Raw genomic sequence first — 19,583 nt, forward strand, 5'->3', positions numbered from 1 at the left:
CCAATGGTTTGTTTAGCATTTATTCTACCGTCTATGCACTAAATGGATTGCATCCCCTACGTATCCTTAAAACTGCTGGTTGTGCTTTTTACGTCCGCTTCGCCGGTGGCATTATAGATTACCGAGGGGTGTAAACTGACTTCAGCGGGGCTGTTGCAGAGGCCAGTACTGTTTGTCGGCCAGCCCTGGGTGAGAGCCGGGACGTGGGAGTCACATGGCCTCCCTAATTAGCTCCAGCTCCTCTCTCCAATCGCCCTGACCTCTGTCATTAGCAAGATGGCGTTCTGGAACACTCTCGCGAGATGCCATGAAATTCCAGCAGCAAATCTGTGAGCCTGCGACCCTCCTCCATTGGGAAAGGGGGAAAAAAAAGGGAAGACAGGGCTTGGGACGTAGTAACGGAAACAAAAACAACGAAAAAAGCCTCTACATATCAATATAATCAAATCATCGGGCGAGAGCCCACGCCTCCGCTTTGCAGTTCTCAGCAATGCTTCAGCGGGAGAAGACGAATACCCCAAGAAGGATCCGAATTGCTGAAGAACAAGCCCTTAAATAGCAGATTTCGGGGAGTGTGGATTTGAATAAGAAGAGGCAGGGAAAACTTCATTAACGAGTGCCACTGACTGGATTCCCCCCCCCCTTCCCAGCCGCTCTTTCTCCGGGTCGGTAGTACCAATGGGATCGGTGTATCCGGTGGGGGGAACCGCAACGACTCGGGATTGCAAGAAACGATAAGCAGCTGTATGTGTTCACTGGTAGCCGAGTAACATAATTCAGTGGAGCACACGATCGTACGTAACGCTGTCGGCTGGTGGAGGCAGGCCATGGATTGAGCCGAGAGCAGCCGCAGGTAACTGGCAAGCGAGAGCAGAAGACCCCGTTAAAGCCGCCCAGAGCCCGTGGAAATCCGGCTGGCTGGAACAAGTGAAGTCCGGTCGGCATTTGGATCATGCATCGGATTGCAAGGCCCTTGTTCCAAGTTGGATAAAGCGCATTTCGGAAAGGGGGCGAGAAAGAAGAATATATCGATTTTGTTTCAGTTCTTGTGATTCCATTTTAAGTATTGCATTTATTTTTCGTTGGGGGGACATCGGGAACAAAACAACATGTCTGGAGTCAAGGAAACCCCTTGCAGGAAGTTTCAGGCGAACATTTTTAACAAAAGCAAATGTCAGAACTGCTTCAAGCCGCGGGAGCTTCACCTCTTGACCGATCAAGATTTGAATCAGGTAATTCATTTGATTTACAATGGAAATAAATGAGTTTGCCGTCAGGTGCTGGAACAAATGGGTTTTGTACAGACTTGAGCCTCTCCGTACAACAAAGCTGTCAGAGCAGCGGAATAAAGTCGCTGTCATCTGCAGCGGCTGGTTAATAGCAAAGGTTTGTAGGTTAATGGTGTCAGAGTGATGGGGCTAGACTGGACTGTCTTGTCTCCGATAAACCCTTCGTTGGAAGTTTCCGTTAGTTGTTTAAGAAGTGTTGAATCTTGCGCGGGGGCTGTTACTGTCAACGTAATGTCTTTGTAATAAAATCTTGTATTTTATTTTAATCCAGCGGTGCACATTTCGATTCCTTTTGGCGCCGTGAAACCAATATGAGCGAGATCCCGGTATCGGGCAGGGACGTGCTGGCTGAGCAGTTCGGACACGTGTAGCGAAGAGACAAGCTGGAGAAATACAGATGTTACCGGTTGTAGCTACTTCACGCAGCTGTCTTCCCTGAGAGCAAAGAAGCGTTCGAGACGGTAGCAAAGACATTACATTGTTGAAGTGTGCGTGACAACATTATAAGGTTGTTTTAAGTTTAAAGACTCCACTGTGATGTTTATCCCACATATGTAGGGTTGTATTGAATGTTAAGCTTTTTTACGAGTCTCTTTTATATTGTAAAGCGGTAGCTTAAACAGCTGTATTTATAGTTCCATGTTAATACCAGTTTAACTGGAGATCGATACTGCCTAATCGGTCATTATTTTTATTTTATCTGAGGGAGCGGATAATCGTGCGACAGCCTAGGGAGCGGTTTCTTGACTTACCGTAGCACTCGTTCCTCTAATCTAAAATGAGTGACCCACATTGACTGGACATCCTCTGTAAATACCGAAGGATTTTTACTCGTCCCAACATGGTTAATTTCTAGTTCATTACACCCCTAGTTCTGCACTGTGCCGAGTCTTTGAATTTAGGGATGACAAGGGCCAGATGGAATAGGCAATGCTCTTGCGCACAGCTACCTAAAACACTAAGTCAAAATGGAAAGATAACATACGGTTTCCCATTTCAGTTGTTTGAATAAGTAGTTTATTTGGAAGTAAAAACGCCCAAGCATGTTTATTAACATGTTTATTAAGATTTTCATTCAAACAAAATCTTCACTCGCACATTTTTTTCTGACATTTTGTACAAGTCCCAGAACAGTCAGATGACTTTAGCTGGGACACATTCAAAATGATAGCCAGGTTACTAATATAATGCACATTTTTGCGATCCCTTAGTCTCTATGCTGTGAAATTTTACTGGAAATCTTAAAACTGCTCATATATACCGTTACCTTCCATCAGTTACAAGACAAATGTACAGTAAGTCTTAGCTTAATTACAAAGTTATGATATGGAAAATGGGTGTCTTTTTTAAAAACAACCAACATGGCCTTCTTAAACCATCCCATAAAATAAAGTGTTAAGCAGTTATATTTCACAGTATGTCTGTTAAATATGTTCAGAGGTGCGACAGTTGTTTTGAGCAAAGGCGTTTTTGAAAAAGAGGATTAATTGGAAGACTCTGTAAACATCCTCAAAGATAATTTGTTCTTCAAATGCCCAACATGACTAGTGCTTCATGTAGGAATAAAAAAACGACACAGACTTGCACAGTATGTGGTAGAGCTCTTACTTTCAGTGATCTCATCCTTTTGATTAAGTGAAACAGAGAGAAGGAGCCAGTATACTACTTGAACAGTATACTACTGTAGAAAAATAGTCATCTTTATCATCACTTTCAATGACTGCTGATTCGATTCAGGCAACTAGCATCTCTGGGAAGCTTTAGATACAAGGCAGGATATCCCCTGGACGGGCTGCTAGTTCATTAAAGGGCACACGCTGACACAAAACATGCATACCTGTACCTTCGCACCAAATTTCCCAGAAGCCAGTTAACCTACTAATATGTCTTTACACTGTGGGAGGAAACTGGAGCCCCTGGATGAAACCCAAACAAGCAACATACTGTACAAACTCCTTGCAGATAGCTCCGCAGGAACAGAACCCAGAGCCCCAGTACTGCTAGTCAGAAATGCTAACCACGGCACTACCGTGCCGCCCCCGTAGTAGTAAAAGTAAACTTTATTTTATGTGGCACCTTTTAAAAGCAGAACAGTGCCAGACATAACTAGCAAAATCTGAAGAAACTTGCTCTTTTATTTTGCCTTGTGTCCTGTGCTTTTGAAATTACTGGCCTGTACCACTCATTTCCAAGTCAGTCCAGCAGCAGATTTTCTCTACAGTGCTCTGCTGCTGGATGTGGAGTCACATCTTGCCTACTTCTGTTGGAATGGCAGGCGTGCAGTGCACTACTGTGTCCTGTATACAGCAGATACAAGCGCTGTATCTGTGTGTGCAACCTATCTCTTCTCTTGTCTTATTAGTTTCTTCTGTAGTGCAAGAACACAGCTTAGATTATTGGTGCTAAATGACAAGATAAGAGGCAAAGTGTAATAATAGGGGTATGAATTCTTTTTAAGGGGAAAACAAAGGTGGAAACAAGATATCCATTAACACAATTTCAAGGTTTTAAGGCATTTTATGTTTTAACCATGTTGCTTTTTAGTATTATTTGGAAACACCTCATTTTTCATATTCTCCCACCATTTTTTAGATTGTGTGTTTGCAGATTGGTGTCTTCAAAGCTCATGTGATTTAGTTTCATTTTTTTCCCATTTTCTTCTTTTTTATTTTTCTCCCTACCTCTCTTCCATTTTTTTCCTTTCATCTAATCTCTTTCCTGCAGGAACCCCTCTATTGCCTAAAGCCAGCAAACAAACAGAATTGGTATAAGTGGCAAACTAATGCATTTTAGTCAGAAGTGCCTGCTTAAAATCTGTTTTTTTTTAAAAAAGCCTAACGAAATAACACAGAGAAACTATTTACATCTTGAGGTAATGAAAGTTTTGAATGCCAGGAAGCTGTTCAGCCCATTAGTGCCTGTTGTAGTTCCCTCTAATTGATCCCACAGCTTAATCCAGACAGTCCTGTGAAGGATCCCCCAGTAGGCAAGGAGTGCATGCCCTTAGCCCCCTGTGGCAACGTCAGCATCCTGCATCTGTGGAGCACTCCGAGTGTGAGTATCAAGAATAACCCTTTCCTAGCCAGTTCAGGAGCAGTGCTTCAGTGCTCACAGTGCAGTCTCTGTGTGGGATGCAGTATCAGAACGGGAAAAAAAAACAGCTCTGAATGAGGATGAGAAACCAGATGAGGATAAAAGGGTTGCCAGATTTCTTCTGGCCGTCTAGAGTATTGCATTTGATGGGCAATTCTTCCATCCATCGATTTAGTAATAGAGCTGCCGTTCCTCACCCGGGTCACGGCAAGCCAGTATCTTTCTCAGATGTACGCAGCAAATGGTGAGCTGAGAGCACAGGGCTTTGACAGGACAGCAGTCGAGTGCAGGACTGACACAGTCTTGCTTAGGTTAGTCTGCTCTGTGAGGAAAAGAATGAAACAGGTTATAATTTTACCTTTCTCGGAAAAAGACAATATATGGAGGTGAATACTTAGCCCATTAAAAACATTTCTGGTACAATTGTGTTTGAGTTTACTGTTTTGAGCAGTCCTTTCCCTATCTATGCTATTATTTATAAAATGTATAAAAGAAGCCCTCTTTCCTAATAAGGCTTATTTTTTCTAGCACTTTTGCTCTTGGGATTGTGACTGCAGTTTTAAGAATGAGTGCCTTTAGCCATGTTTTGGCTATACTTGCTCTCCTTGCTGAACAAGACTTTTGGGAATCTTGAGCAAGCTGCCCAGCCATGTGGTTGAAACTCTGGCTTCTTTCAGGACACGGCTGGACAGGATCCTTTGAATCAATCGCCTGCTTCCTACCAAACCAGCTAGATGGGCTGAGTCTCCTCATCTCGTTTGTAATCTTCCTTATGTTCTCATAACAGGGAGTGAAAGGATGAATCATTACGTTGAGGCTGAAGTCATGTCTGCAGAAATCACGAAACACACATCACATAAAAAAATCTGAAGTCTGGTGAAAAAACTATTTGCTGTGGACTTAGGGCTCCTGTGTTTTACAGTGCTTTCCAGGCAGTGTAGGAGTGTATTTCCAATGTAGTAATCGTACAGAATAATACTTGTTTTTCCCAATCTGTACAGGCTTTGGGAAGTCTGCCCACTTCCTAGTAAGAAAATTAGATGGGCAATTTAGCCACAGTTTCTCTACCGGGAAAATTAGCCTAATTGTCCCTGAAGAGATAAGAGCACTGCTGTTTTTCAAGATATAGCATTCATGTTTTTTGCTGTTTTCACACTGGTTTTTGGAAATGCCAACGTTTTGTAAGCCTGCTCATTTATTAAGTCTGGGTATTACCTGAAGTTTGAGCTTCCATGCATGTGGTAGTTAGCTACAAAAGAAAATGTCAAATTACAGAAAAGCAGAAGATCTGTAACATTCTTTATGTGTTAGTACAACGCAATTAGCACTGCAGAGAACAATGAGCAGAAGTCACATGCATAAGCAACAGTCGTAAGGCGCAGAGTGTTAAGTACAGGTAGCAAAACAAACTGTAATTATCAGGTGGGAAGTATAGATGTTGAAGAAGCTGTAAAAAAAAAAGACTTTGGTGTTCATGTAAATACATTTTCCTGAAGTCTAGACAATGTGGAAAAGGAATAAAAAAGGGAAAACGAAATGTTAGGAAATAGTTAAAAGTGTAGAATATAAGTGAAAGGAATGTTGTATACAATTTTGTTCACCGTTACAAAAAGGTTTGCTGCTGTGTTCAAAGTCAGTAGTGAAACACACACCAGACACAGGTGGAACCTATGTGGCAGTGCACTTAAAACTGAGAACAGGGGGCACTTTTTTTCAGAAAGCATTGTTTTGCCCTGGCTTCTTTCAAGAGACAGCAGAAAGCATGGTTTTGCCCTGGCTTCTTTCAAGAGACAGCAGGCTCAGATCCCGGGATCAATAAGCTTCTAGCAACCAAATGACCTAGATGGGCAGAATGGCCTTCTCTCATTTGTAACCTTTCTTGTGTTCAGTAAATAATGGTCATAAGATACTGTTTGTGTTCACTAATTGTCCCTTATGAAGAAGGTGAAAAACCTGTCTGATAAGCACTTACTTAATGGGGGAGTCTACACAACTGTTCTACATTTGCTGTATGTACTCAGGACCAGTAGCCTAAATTTGCATCATTAGCATAACCTTTGAAATGTCAAGGGAGGTGCTGAATGAGAAGAGATATGTTGAGATGGCCAGTCATCCTGTCAGAAGATCTCACAATGAACATACACACACAGTCCTACATTGTGAACAAACAGGAAAAGAAATCCTTCAGCATTAAAAAGTCAGATGTGCACGACATTGTAAATGCCTACTGGTTGCACTGGTATGTAATAGATTGACAGCTTCAACTGTGCATCAGGTTTAATTATTGTCCTAGGTAGTTAAGTCACAGAAAGGCATTTGTTTTTGCTTCCGATTCCTTGTCAGTATGACTTGAGGGCAATTTGTAATTTTATGTTACAGGTTTAAATCTACTGTTACGTTTTTCAGGGAATGATACTGTTTTCATCGCTTTAGTGACAGATGTATTACCTTGTTTTTAAATCCAAAAAGTCCCACAGTACAATAATAACCCTAAAGGTGTCTTAGCTGTTTCTGCCTGGTGATTATAATGCAGGTGTTGACAGACGTATTCGGAATCTGTATTGGAGAGTAACAAGCAAGTCCACAAAGAAGGGCTATTCAGGAGGTAAAACAGGACTACCAAGCATCAGTGAGCCTTCTAATTTGCACTTTTCAAAAACTACATTGTGTCGATGACCAAAGAATTATGAAACTGGCTTTAAGTTATGTTGACATAACTTTGAGCTATATTTGTTTTGAGTTTTTAATAACTTGATCTTAGAGTCCAGAAAGAAAACCTTTTTCCTTTGAATTTTTTGGTTGTCCATACGTGAATTCATGAGGATGCAAGATGTACAGATAAAAAAAACATGTGAGCCAAAATGTTTTTTTGACATTTTTAATCTAATGGCTGGATAAGTTGCCATCCAGGTCTCATTTTCAGATTGTTAGTGAAACCGTGTTTCTCAAAGAAGAGTTCAGGGTCCCATGTAGGTCCTTGGAGCATATGAATGTGTATAATGAACACTTTCACACTTTGAATGTGCTTTATCAGCACGTCCAGTGTTTCCCGACAAGCAGTTCCTCTGTAATACTTCATTAATAAACCTTATTAGTTATGATTACCTTTTGTTTTAATTTGAATTATATACCGTTTTAAATGCAGCACTTTGCTAGACGTGATTTCTTGAAAAGTGGTCCTTTTGCCAGGTGAAATTTAGAGACCCTGGTTTAGTATGGCTGCATGATTTTATTTTTGAGCAAAAACACAAAGTTAGACAAGAAATCCAGTATTTTTTTAAAAATTCAGGAACTGACTTGTGAACCAATTAACAGTTTGTTTTACATTTTGTAAAAAGGGTTTTGAACCATTTCCTTAGTCGTTTCAATTGTTACCAGCTTTCCTGAAACATGAAACAGTGCTATGATTGCAGTAGTGTGTGTAAAATGTTCAGAATGCTCCTACAGTAGGTTTTCCTTTTCTATTCAAGGCTCAGTCATTTAGCATTAGAATTTGTTTGGGACATAAACCATTACTTATGTAGATACGCGTGTCAACTAAACAGCTTGTCACACTGTCTGACTGTGCCCTGCCACACACTGTGTTTTTGTGACACCAATATGTGCCATTGCAATGTTTTTTTCTCCTGTCGTGTTACAGCTAAACCCTTTGAAGAGCCATGCAGTTGTAAACCAGTCCTTTGGAATGTATACATCAGTGATGTTTCATTGACCAAAACTATGATAGGTACTCATGAAAAATCACTGTGAAAGAAAATTCCTGCTTTGGGAAGGTGTCTTTCTAATTCATGAGCAGTGTTTCTGTGAAAGGGTACATTATGAGGAACACTTTTGCTGTCACACTTGGAGAAAAGCACATGAGCGTTTGGAAACTTTTCTTTCTAGTTTTTGTCAGAAGTTTAGATTTTTAGAATTCCAATTGTTACGCAAGAAAAACTGGTCTGGATTTTAGAAAGGTGGGAGTTTTGTAGGTTGATAATCTTGAATTTTCACCATGACAACGTCTGATCTGCGAATTTATGATTTATTGTGTGCATTTATTTGCTCAGTTTAGACCAAAACAAATCACTGAAAAGTGTAGCCACTGCTAAATGTCATTTCACCCGGCTAAGCACTTTATCAACATGGAATGTGTGATGATTCAGAGTTTGCATTTTTTAATTTAAACCTTGTACCTTTTCAAAAAGTTTGTAAAGTTTTTCTTCCCATCCAATAAAAGCATCAAATGACTTACAGTTTAATCACTGCATTTTCTAAACATTCCTTCAGAATCCGCAATGCATATGTACTGTATCTGGAGTGGATCAAGGTTACCTCTGTGTTCGAATCACTTTTGTCTCTTTCTTTTCTGGGATTTGCGCCTGTAAAGCAGAAAGAGAAAGAATACTCCCATTGTACAGGCGAGATTCAAGGCTTTGCTTCTGACATAATCGTTAGGCACTGGAGGCACCATTTATTAAAGGCCCCTTCAATTAAACAGAGGTAGGCCTGCACATAATGACTGGAACACATTGAAAGGGACTATCCAAGTTGCAGTGAATATCCTGAAAGCCCAGTAATGGCAGTTTTACGTATTCTCACTTGAATAAAGCATTTGACGTCTTAAATTGAACTCGGATCCCACTTTTAGAGAGGTGTTTTATATAAATGTCATTTTTCTTGAATACATATATCTTTGCCTATTTTCTCTCATTCTGTTTTATCCTCTTTTGAAACCTCTCCATTTAGAGCAAAGAAAAAGCTTCCTGAATTCTTCTCAAAGGAGAGAGTGATGAAGAAATGCATGTGTTGCTGCACACAATGCTTCTTCGCTAATCCCCTCTGCAGATCCTGGCACCAGGCTTCCTGAAATCTTTTCAGAAGATAATTTTGCAAACATTGCCCCCAGAATGAGCCTGTCGAACCCAGCCACGACTCAGACAGAAACAACATGGGAGACTCTTGTAATACAGATGTCTTAACAATAACTGTGACATCTCAGATAGGAAATGCAGTAGCTTTTTCTTGCAAGTGAAATATAAACATACTCCATTCATTCCAAGCCTTAGACAGATACTGGTTCACTCTGATTTTTGGTGTAGTACAGTCCACTTCTCCACAAATCTTCATTTGATGTTGAAACTGTTGCACTGCAGGGTGGGTTTTGTATTGTGAATGCTGGGCATTATAGAGAACTTGGCACCCTCACCAGGTTTGACTTGGCCTGCTGGGAAGTGTTTGTACCCATCCTGTCCTCCACATCCGCTCCACATTAAACGGATTTGTTTTTTCTCTTTCCTTCTCTTTTCTGTCTAAGTTTCTGTCATCTTCACACAGGGATTAGTATGATTTTGGCTTGGACAGCTAATAACTCTTCTAACTAACCAACCAAATGGACTCATTTCTCATGATAACCTGCATCACAAAGCTTTGCTGTGCTGTGCTTTTAAAGAGAGTGTTCTTTAATGTTCTTTATACTTTGTGGATTATGAGAAATGCACAGTAAAAGTGAGGTGGAATTTTAAATATAATTTCAAAGCATTTGAATGATCTAGCCTTTTCATTAATTATTTCCTTTTTTAGTTCTTTAAACTTTTAATTATTGTATTCAATCACATTTTCTGTTTAATACTGTATTCATAAATCTTATATTTAGGTTTTTATTTTATGTAAAGAGATTTGAATTGCTTTGTCATGAAAGGCGCTATATAAGTTGATAATGTATTAACTGTTCTTGGTCTAGTATTTCAATAGGTTACAAATTGTCCTTGCATGTAAAAACTTTTTTTTTCAAAAATGCATTGCTGTCATGGCCTACATGGGCAGTCCTGCAGTCATTTCCTATTGAAAAGCTTTTATCGGGTTTGTGTCTAAGCACAAGTCTCGAGTCGATTCAGAACTGGAGTGAAAACAACAAGCCGAAGAACGTGCTGCGGTGAAGAGGGCGATAGTCTTGGAAGGGCAGTGAAGGCTTGGAAACCAGCCATGTGGGCTGATACACAGCGTTTAAATGCACCAGATGCTTACAGTGCATTTAATCAGAAGAGCACTAGAAGGGTCTGCAAGTGAGAGGGAGCCATTTGGCCCGTCTTGCTCATTTGGTAGTTTAGTAGCTGAGTGAATCTCAGATTGCTTCCTGCCGTTTCTAAAAGGTGCCTGCAGTTTGGACCTCAAGCACCTGTCTGGGAAGCCTGTTCCAGACCTCCACCACTCGTTGAGTAAGGACGTGTTTCCATTTATACCCCGTGTCCTTTTTTCACTACTGAATGTGAAACAGTCTCCTAAATTGAACCGATCTATAGCCCTAAAGATTTTGTATGATTGGATCAGATATCTTAGTCTCCTCTTTCCTAGACTGAAGACCCTTTACCTCATTCAACCTCTTTGTATACAACAGTCCCTTGAGACCAGCAATGACTCCTGTTGCTCTTCTTTCACCTCTTTCTAAGGTCATAATATTTTGTCTTTAGACAAAACAGATCTATCCTGGTGGTAAACATAGCAGATGAGGTCTTTCAAGTGCATTGTAGAGCTTAAGCATAACTTCCCTGATTTGAAATCCACACTTTTTGCTACATGCTTTACCCAACCATTCTGTTTGCTTTTTTAATAAATGTACATAAACACCCAGATTGCTGCAGTTCACAATCATCCATGTGATGTGTACAGCATGTGTTCCTGCTACCACTGTGGATCACTTTGCACTTATCAGTGTCAAAAGTTTTTGTGTTTGCCTCTCCTGCTACTTCAATATCAAAAGATTTGACTAGTTTCCTGAATATACCAGAATCTAGCTGGTATTTGTTAATATACATCAGGAAGAGCAGCAGCCCTGAAACAGATACCTGTGATCCACCCCTTAAGATAACATGCCATTTCCTGTTCATTAACTGCTTCTCATTCCACGTACGTGCATTACCTTGGATTCTTATGGCTTTTCATTTGAGAATCAACCTTTTATGTTGGATCTCATCAGTGCTTTCTGGAAATCAAAATGTATCATGTCATAGAGTAGATAGAGTTAGTGCTATCTCATTAATTTGGTTTCTGATATCTTTGTTGGTTGTTCAAAGAATTTTATCAGGTTAGTCAGACAAGACCTTTCCTTTCTAAACCTGTGTTGGCTGTCTCTTATAGTGTCCTCGTTTCCTAACTATTCTAATTGGCCCTATCACTTCCAGTCCTTTACCAGTAACAGAAGTAAGGCTAGTTGGTCTATAGTGAACTGGTTCAGTTCTGTCTTCTTTTTTGTGGACTGGAGTTACATTTGTGATTTTCCAAACTGTAGGTACTGCTCCCATTCTAAGTGAAAGTTGAAATAGTCTGTTCAGTCTAAGGGTCAGTGAATAACATCCCTCATTTCCTTACGTTTGACTGAGGAAAATACCAACAGGCCCCATTGATTTATTTTTTTATTTAGTTTTCACCATCCCAGCCCCTCTTGAATCTCAGTATCCATTCTCTTAAAATTACTCAGTACTGCTGGAGTTTGATATACAACATGGGGCACGTTATTGGTGTCTTCTGTTGTCAACACCTGTGTGAAATATTCAGCAGCCTTTCTTTCACAGGACTCAAATGCAGAATGTCTGAAAGATAGGTCGGTCTTTCTTGTGGCCCTTACGTAAATACATTAAAGTTAGTCATTTTGTTTTAAATTTGGGGTGCATTATTGCTTACACATGCATTGTGCAACCTCAAAAACAGTGCAAAATTGAACGCTGAAAAGCCATATAAACCATATAAAATAGCAGTTATACTCAGAATCTCAAATGTTGTCTTTTTATATTTTATTTCAATGTCTGAGTTCTCCATAAAAGAGCATCTCATTCATTTATTACAGTGCATTCTGCTGTACATGTACATTTCTAATACTTAATGATGTATACAGTTTTTAATTGCATTCCACAATTTGCACTTAGGCTTCAAGGTGCAAAAGTAAGGGAGTTGAGTGTTTTGTGCTGGTGTGGTTTCAGTTTTTTTGGTGGTATACAGTATACGTTTAGTTTGAGATGTCACTCATGCTTGTGCTTTCCTTGCTCTTCTTCCCAGTTTCAGAAAAAAACATATCCATAATAGATATAAAGCCTAATATTTCTCCTGCTCTGCTGCCCCTGTGTAATAACTGCCTCGTGCTTTTAAGATGTGTAATGACTGCTGTAGTACTGAGGTACTGCAAAGGTAGGATAAGCTTTAAATTATTGATCTAAGATGCATTCCAGTGCTCGTCAAGAGCGTGCATTTCTCCTCTGCTTGTGACAGAGAGGCTGTGGAATGTGCTATTACACATGACTGATCGTTGGCAGGTGAGGCTCTGTGATCTGGTCGAATGGCTTGCTGGTTCTTGAAGTTTGGTTAACTGTAGGGAGAGGCTGTCTCCCCTTCTCCAGCCTTGCATCACAGCTTTCTGATGCTGTGTCACACTCAGCAGGACTCAGAGTTGAGCGCTTACTTTCTGTGTTCACGGTCAGACTTCTCACTGCACTTCCCACTCAGCCCAAGCAGGGATCATTTTCTGGGGCCAGGGAGTTAGGGATCATCCACTGGGGGTAAGGGGGTGGGGGGTGGGATGGCGGCCAGCTCTGGGTCTGGTTTTCAGTCTGTGGAGCTGGCAGAGGATCAGAGCAGCACTGCTCCTCAAAGGATGCGCTGCATCTAGAAACAAGAAAAGGGCCTTATTGTTTTTTTTCCCAGCTTTGAGACGAGACTCCTATCTGCTGGACATCGTGTTGGTCACTGCAGGATTGGATTTGAAGTGTCCTAGTCCTGCTTCATATCTGTCATGCAGAAGCTTAGAAAAAGGGCGTCTTTTATTTCAGGAAAAAGGTCAGTGACTTCCCAGTGTAAAATGTATGGCTTGGGAATAAATTAACTTAAGGTACATGTTAGAAAATTGGTAATTAAAAAAAACAGTATACACTATGCAGCTATGCTTTACTATTAAAGTGTGTATTTGATTGAGACTTAGATTGAAGGCTGTCCAGCTTTCAAATGATGTTGAAAGGAAGAAAGAAGTGCACACTACAGATTTATGGCGTCTATGGTCACTAAACTGGTGACAATTCAGTTTCTTCCTTCAAGTCAATTCTTTCACCAGATCACAGCCTTTTCCCGATTCCAGTTCATTACCAGTCACACTGAATTGCATTTAAATTGGAAATGATTCTGACTCTGACTCTTGTACAAGCTTTACATTTCTTTAAATTCCCTTTTTTTTTGTTTGTCAGAAGGCCTTTATTTATTTCTCATTGCTTCATGCATTGGAAAGGTTGAGCTACTATAATTGAATACTGAAGAGTTCAAAATCAAATCCTTCCTGACCAGTAAAATAACCTCAGAACATCTGGTAAAGTATTAACTTGTGAGGAGGGGATAATAAGTCCTTCTTGTTTCATGTGTAAGGTAGCGCAAGACCCCCAGTGAAAGGCTGGATCTTCATCAACTTTTTATTAGATGGCGCGAAAATGTCGGCAGTGATTATTTGGGATTTTTATCAGAAGGAAAATACTTTCTCTGCGACCTCTGCCTTCAGCACGTTTGTGGTGTTTTGATTGAGGAGTTTGTCTTACTCAAGCTGCTCCTGTGAAGACTTGTTTCTCTTTGTCCTGCATGCATTGGAAGCTGTTCTTTTGTACCAATACAGTTATTTTTGTAACTCATGCTGCTTTAAATTTTGTTTGCAGAATGGACTTAATTAAACCCTTGTGACGCTGGTGTTGGTACAGTACAGTCAGGAATGCTCAGTTAAAGGTGAAATGATAGAGGGCTCCAGGGTTGCAGGTTTGTGCAGCTGTGGTATAACATAGCCAGGGGACGCAACATATTTGATAGCAGACGGGTAACGGCCTGAAGAAGACAGATGTGCCCTGCAATAACACTCATTATTGACAAAAGATATAGAAGAGAGCTCTATCACATTACAGAAATCAATACAGTTTGGAATGTCTGTCCATTATCCCAGTCTTTAGTATGGTGCTGATATTTCGGATGCATGTGTTGTTTTTACATTAACTACATTCTGGGGAAAGCAGGTCAGGTATTGGGTATCTTGATTCTTAATGTGGCAAGCCACAATCTGTGGCACAATCTGCCAAGAGCCACTTTCACAGGAAATATTAACCTTCTCAAAGCAGATTGTCTTCTGTCTTAAATTTAACCTAATTTCCCTAAATTGTTATTTTATACATACTGTATAGGATACAAAATGCGCATCTATAAAATAGTGGGGCTGTGATGATCAGGGTTACTTCCACTTTATCTTGCTTGAGCATTACTTCTGATGGTGCTATTGAGTAATACAGTAAATATGTGGCTAGCGCCGTCAGTAAAAGAAAGTCATGCACAAAAACTAGAGTTTGAAGCGTGCGTTTAGCATAACCACACATAACAGAGATTTGAGTCACTGTTTCGCTGCAGAAATCCATCGTGCTCTCAGCCTGACCTTTGCTTGGAGGCACAGTATCATGAGCCCCAGTAGAAAGTGCAGGACCACAGCTCTTTTTCCATGTGTTGTATAGAACATATAATCGCTTGGTTCTGTTCAAATGGACATTGATACCACAGACGCAGGAGGACTAGTTCCTCTGTGTTGGGGTTGCTGTCTTTTTGTTTAGGCACGTCTGTAGCTATATTGGGGTGCGCCTGTGAACAAAAAGCATTTCAAATCCTTAGCCTTGGGCTACACAGCATCTAAGGGCCTCGATGTATTCTCTGTGGGAGGGTGTGTGGTGCTGGGGGAGGGCTTGTGAAAGGAAGTGTGAGATGGGAAGCTGGGAAAGAGCTTCCAGAGGTCATTCTTCCCTGTTTAATTCCACTGCCGGAGGCCCAGCGTTGGCGAGGCCTGGAGAGAGCATCCAGGGGTGAGCCGGCACCATCGGAATTAGGCTGTGGGGAGGGAGAAGAGCTCCGGGTTCAACCAGGGAGGAAATTGAAAGTTGAGCCTGCTGAGGGGGCAGCGCTGGGGGAGAGGAAGGCGGCTCGCAGGGGGGATAGGAAAAGTGAAGGGTGTGCCTGCCGTGCGAGGGCACCTCCTCTTCTGAGCATCGCACATGCAGTTGTCGCAGCTGGGCCTCTGCTGTCCTCGTCCTGGAGGCTAATAGCTGAAGCCTGTGCTGTCCTCGTCCCAGAGGCCGAGGTCTGTGCTGTCCACGTCCCGGAGGCCGAGAGTTGAGGCCTGTGATGTCCACGTCCCGGAGGCCGAGAGTTGAGGCCTGTGCTGTCCTCAGTTGAAGTTGAAGTTGAAGTTGAAGTTGAAGTTGAAGTTGAAGTTGAAGTTGAAGTTGAAGTTGAAGTTGAAGTTGAAGTTGAAGTTGAAGTTGAGAGTAGAGCTGAGTGCTCGCAAGCAGTAGAATCTGTCTTTAATATGAGAGTTCAGCTTTTTTCATTTTAAACAACAGCCATTCAATGGTTAGAACTCGGTGTTTTAGCAACAACAGCCTTGAGAGTAGATGTATTATTTATTAAGTGTATATACTGTATAACCTTCTTTGTCCCATTAATTAACCAAAAAACATTTACCCTCTGTACTCATTGAGCAGATTTGGCAATAAAGTCAGAATATTTTGTAAACATTCAATTTTCAGAACATACCAGCACTGCTGGATTGTGTGATTGATCGAGCCGTAAATTCATGCTTTTGACATTGGTGAAATGACATGTGCCACAGGAACTGATATCTCTTGTGAAATTTAGTGTTTACGTTGAAAAAGAAGAACTCAGCTCGGGAGATCTAAAACTATTCTTTTTACACTATGCATTTTGTATTTAACATGGAAAACTTCTCTGTCCTGGAAACGTGATAAATAGAGGCTGTGTATATGATAGGATCGTGTCCTGTTAATGATAACTGTTGCAGTGAAACTGAATATTTTTAACTGACATGTGTATATGTATGTTGCAAGTACAATATGGTGAATTAACTAGATTATTCGTATTTCACTTTTGAAGGCCTGTGAGGTATCCAGTGAAAAATGGACCACTTGAGTCTTTTACAGCCCATTTAGCCAATGACCGATGTACTGTATTCTAGGATTTGACCCACAGGGCACCGCTGTGTTGTAAAGGCTCAGATACTTTGTTTAAATGTACACATGTACGCAAATAAGAATGAGTCTCTGTACCTTAAGCAAAATGGAATGGAATGAATGTTTTGAAAACAAAACCACGAGACCTCATACAATCAGGTTGTGTGGGGAACACGTTTCCTAGTGGTGGACATTTGTTTGTAGCATACCAATCCGTTTTAAATAAAGGCTGTTGTGGGAAGAATATGTAGAGAGCAGGGATTAATGGTCGTGGGAGGACACTCTTCCAGTACTGGGAAAAGTCAGGATGGGCTGAGGAGTTGTGTGGGTTCAGCAAATGGATTAGAACTCAGGACCGGAGACACAGCTGACTGGAGGCAGGACGACGTAGGGGAAAAACATCTGTCTCTGATAAGAGCAAAGGCTGTTAATTAAAATATAACGATCTCTGAAGTGAAATAGTTTTTTAAGGTCCCAGTTCCTACACAGTACGTGATAAAGGATTTTTGCTTTACCTGTCAAAATACTGGCTTCTCGGCCTTGCTGAACATAAGAAGAGTACAGGCTTAGACAAGCAACAGTTTAATTTATGATGAACCTGTACTGGCTTGGGTGAAGTATTGATATGAGCACAGACATAAAATATGATGTGACAGGTCTGAAATGCAGGGCAGAAGATCTAACAGATATTTTTCCTCCCTTTGTCTTACATTGATCAAATTTCAGCAGCTGCATTACAACTTGAATGTTTTGTTAGCCGTTCTATAAAGGTATTGAATCATTTAAAGTCTTTGCTACGCTGCTACTGTATGGGTAAAAGTTTTGGACATGTCTGACTGTCTGTTGCTTCCTGACATTATATTGTGGTTTTTAAATGGCTTGGTCCCAAAATATGAGAGTGCCTCTTTTTTTAGAGCTTAGGTCACTATAAATGGCTGAAACGAGAACTTTTACACTTGGCTGGGTGAAAGGTTGAAATGGACAAGGGGTGGCTTTAGGTAAGCAACAATAGCATTTTGAAGTTGCTTTTCAAGTGCTGAAGTTGAAACCTGTTTGTTATTTTCCTGTTGTTTCTGTCCGTTTCTTTTTAACTGACAAATCCCTGTCTTTTAAACGGAAAAAGTAGCTGTGGTGGCAGGATTCCGCTGTACCCTGAAGTCATCCTCTTTGTTTAATTAACTCCTGGTTCTGTCCAGGAAAGATAGACCTCAAGGCTGTCCAGTGGGGCTCTGATTTAGAGTTGCTGTCAGTTGCTTCTCTGAGCACATTAAAGGTCTTATAGACATTTCCATGAAACCTAAAATGGAATACCTGCCATTTTTGCTAATTCGGTAGAGCTTGTGGACCTTTTCACCTCTGGAGTCTGAATTTTGCTTGGTTTACAAATATGAAAATGCATGTGACTTTGGAAGCACTGCAAAATGGCTTTCAGCAGGAGTCAGACTGCATTGCAGACCAGGACTGAAGATGTCCGGAAGTCTATCGGACCTTTAAGGATATCGACAGCTGCTTGTAGTATGCTGTTTGATGGCTATTTCGGCATTCAGCCTCCCTCCCGGTGCTCTCTTCTTGTTTCATGTTGAACAAGCACTTCTTAAAATGGGTCTCGTCCCTGGTGACACATTTCTAGAACACTTGAAAGAAAGTTTTCAATATGAGCATTGTGCTCTTACACACGGTAATTAAAATCATTCCTTCTATGAAGCTCACAAGATATATTTACATCACTCAGTACAGTCTGTTATAGGTTATTTCTTCAGCTGTGCAGTGAATGCAGTTCTCTCACTATGCTCTCAGAGGCTAACCTGAATTATACCTGAAGTGGCCGTCTACATTTTAGAGGAGAGAAAAGGAAATTAAGAGTGAATATGGGGCCTGAATGATCTTTCCTGGGATGGTGCTCGGAGCTCTTGAATTAAGGTTTTTACTGTTCTGAATACCCCCTGTCCATATGGACCTCAAAGGGTTTCTTTCTTCCTTGATTTTTTTTAATGATTGCCTAATTTGTCCTGGTTTCTCCTTGCAGGCCAAACCTATTTATGGCGGCTGGCTGTGTCTGGCACCTGAGGGAACAGACTTCGACAATCCGATGCAGAGATCAAGGGTGAGAGCACGTTGAGGAATCCGGGAGAGGGAACGTTCCGCCTGCTGCACCGCGGGCAGTCCGCGAGCAATCGAAGGGGCGACGGAGCGCGCCCGTAAAAGAGCACTGCATACCGGGATTCTGAACCTCATTAAAGATTAACTGCAGAAACCGAGCATTGTTTTAACTTCCAGGCTCTTTGTAATTGGGTTGAGGGGTAGAGCTTTAATTTAAAGCATAAGGACACAAGGGGGGGGGGGAATACACATAGGGAAGTTCTGTCGTTTGGCCATTTTAGCTGCTGAAGGTCAAACGCTTAAAGCACACAAACAACAAAAAGCTAATGACTTGACCTTAATAAATGACTGCTTTTAAGTCATATTATTATGGCCTCCAATAGCAAGATTTGTTTACAGTTTTACATGTTAATGTTGGTCCTTTTCTAGTATTTTACTTTCTTCCATTCGGTGTATGACATACCATATGCAAGTTTCTGTATGTATTAGAGTTATCATATCTTTTTGTCTCCTTTTTGTCTTTACCTCTTCAATGCCCGGTGTGACAACACAGTCTTTGTGTTCTCTTGTAGAAGTGGCAGAGAAGATTCTTCGTTCTGTATGAACATGGCTGCTTGCGATTTGCTTTGGATGAATCGGTAAGCTTTTGAGGCTTTGTTCCTCAGACCGTTTTTTAATGACAACGACAAAGCCATTTTGGTGCCATTTGTCCGGTACGGTTTTTTATACATCCACAAAATTCAGCACTGTGCCTCTGCAGTGATCAAAGGCCCGATGATGTGGTCTGTCCCTGTTGATGCAAGCAGACCTGTCGGACAGTCAGGGTGCTGAGAATGGCTACGTCAGCTGTCAGCTGTGGAATGTGCACACAGCAGGCCAAGCCGCCCAGAAAGGTCTGCGAATCTGATATTTTGATTGGCCACGAGGCACATTCTGTTTTTCCAAAGGTGGAAGTTTTGGCTTTGTGAGACAAGAGGGATGTTTTGTCTCAAGACATTGTGGAACTTTTTTTTTCTTTTCTGCTTTGAAAGGGGGTTCCTGTTGTTGGGACTCCTTAACAGTCCTCCACGACCATGGTCAATGCTCTGTGCTTTTTTTT

The 19,583-nt window shown here is 41.1% G+C and overlaps 1 protein-coding gene across 3 annotated transcripts in view; it reads left to right on the forward strand.

Moving 5' to 3' along the window:
* The first annotated feature begins 352 nt into the window (after positions 1 to 352).
* Positions 353 to 19,583, forward strand: part of mpripb (myosin phosphatase Rho interacting protein b) — a 76,523-nt gene continuing 57,292 nt past the window's right edge. For all 3 annotated transcript variants that reach the window (XM_088927493.1, XM_088927492.1, XM_088927495.1), the window contains exons 1-3: positions 353 to 1,232; positions 18,411 to 18,488; positions 19,057 to 19,122. In XM_088927493.1, coding sequence (XP_088783619.1) covers positions 1,110 to 1,232; positions 18,411 to 18,488; positions 19,057 to 19,122 — 267 coding nt within the window. In that variant the 5' untranslated portion in view covers positions 353 to 1,109. The remainder of the gene's footprint in view (positions 1,233 to 18,410; positions 18,489 to 19,056; positions 19,123 to 19,583) is intronic.

The sequence above is a fragment of the Atractosteus spatula genome, chromosome 11 (genome assembly GCF_055471065.1).
Source record: "Atractosteus spatula isolate fAtrSpa1 chromosome 11, fAtrSpa1.hap1, whole genome shotgun sequence".
Lineage (NCBI taxonomy): Eukaryota > Metazoa > Chordata > Actinopteri > Semionotiformes > Lepisosteidae > Atractosteus > Atractosteus spatula.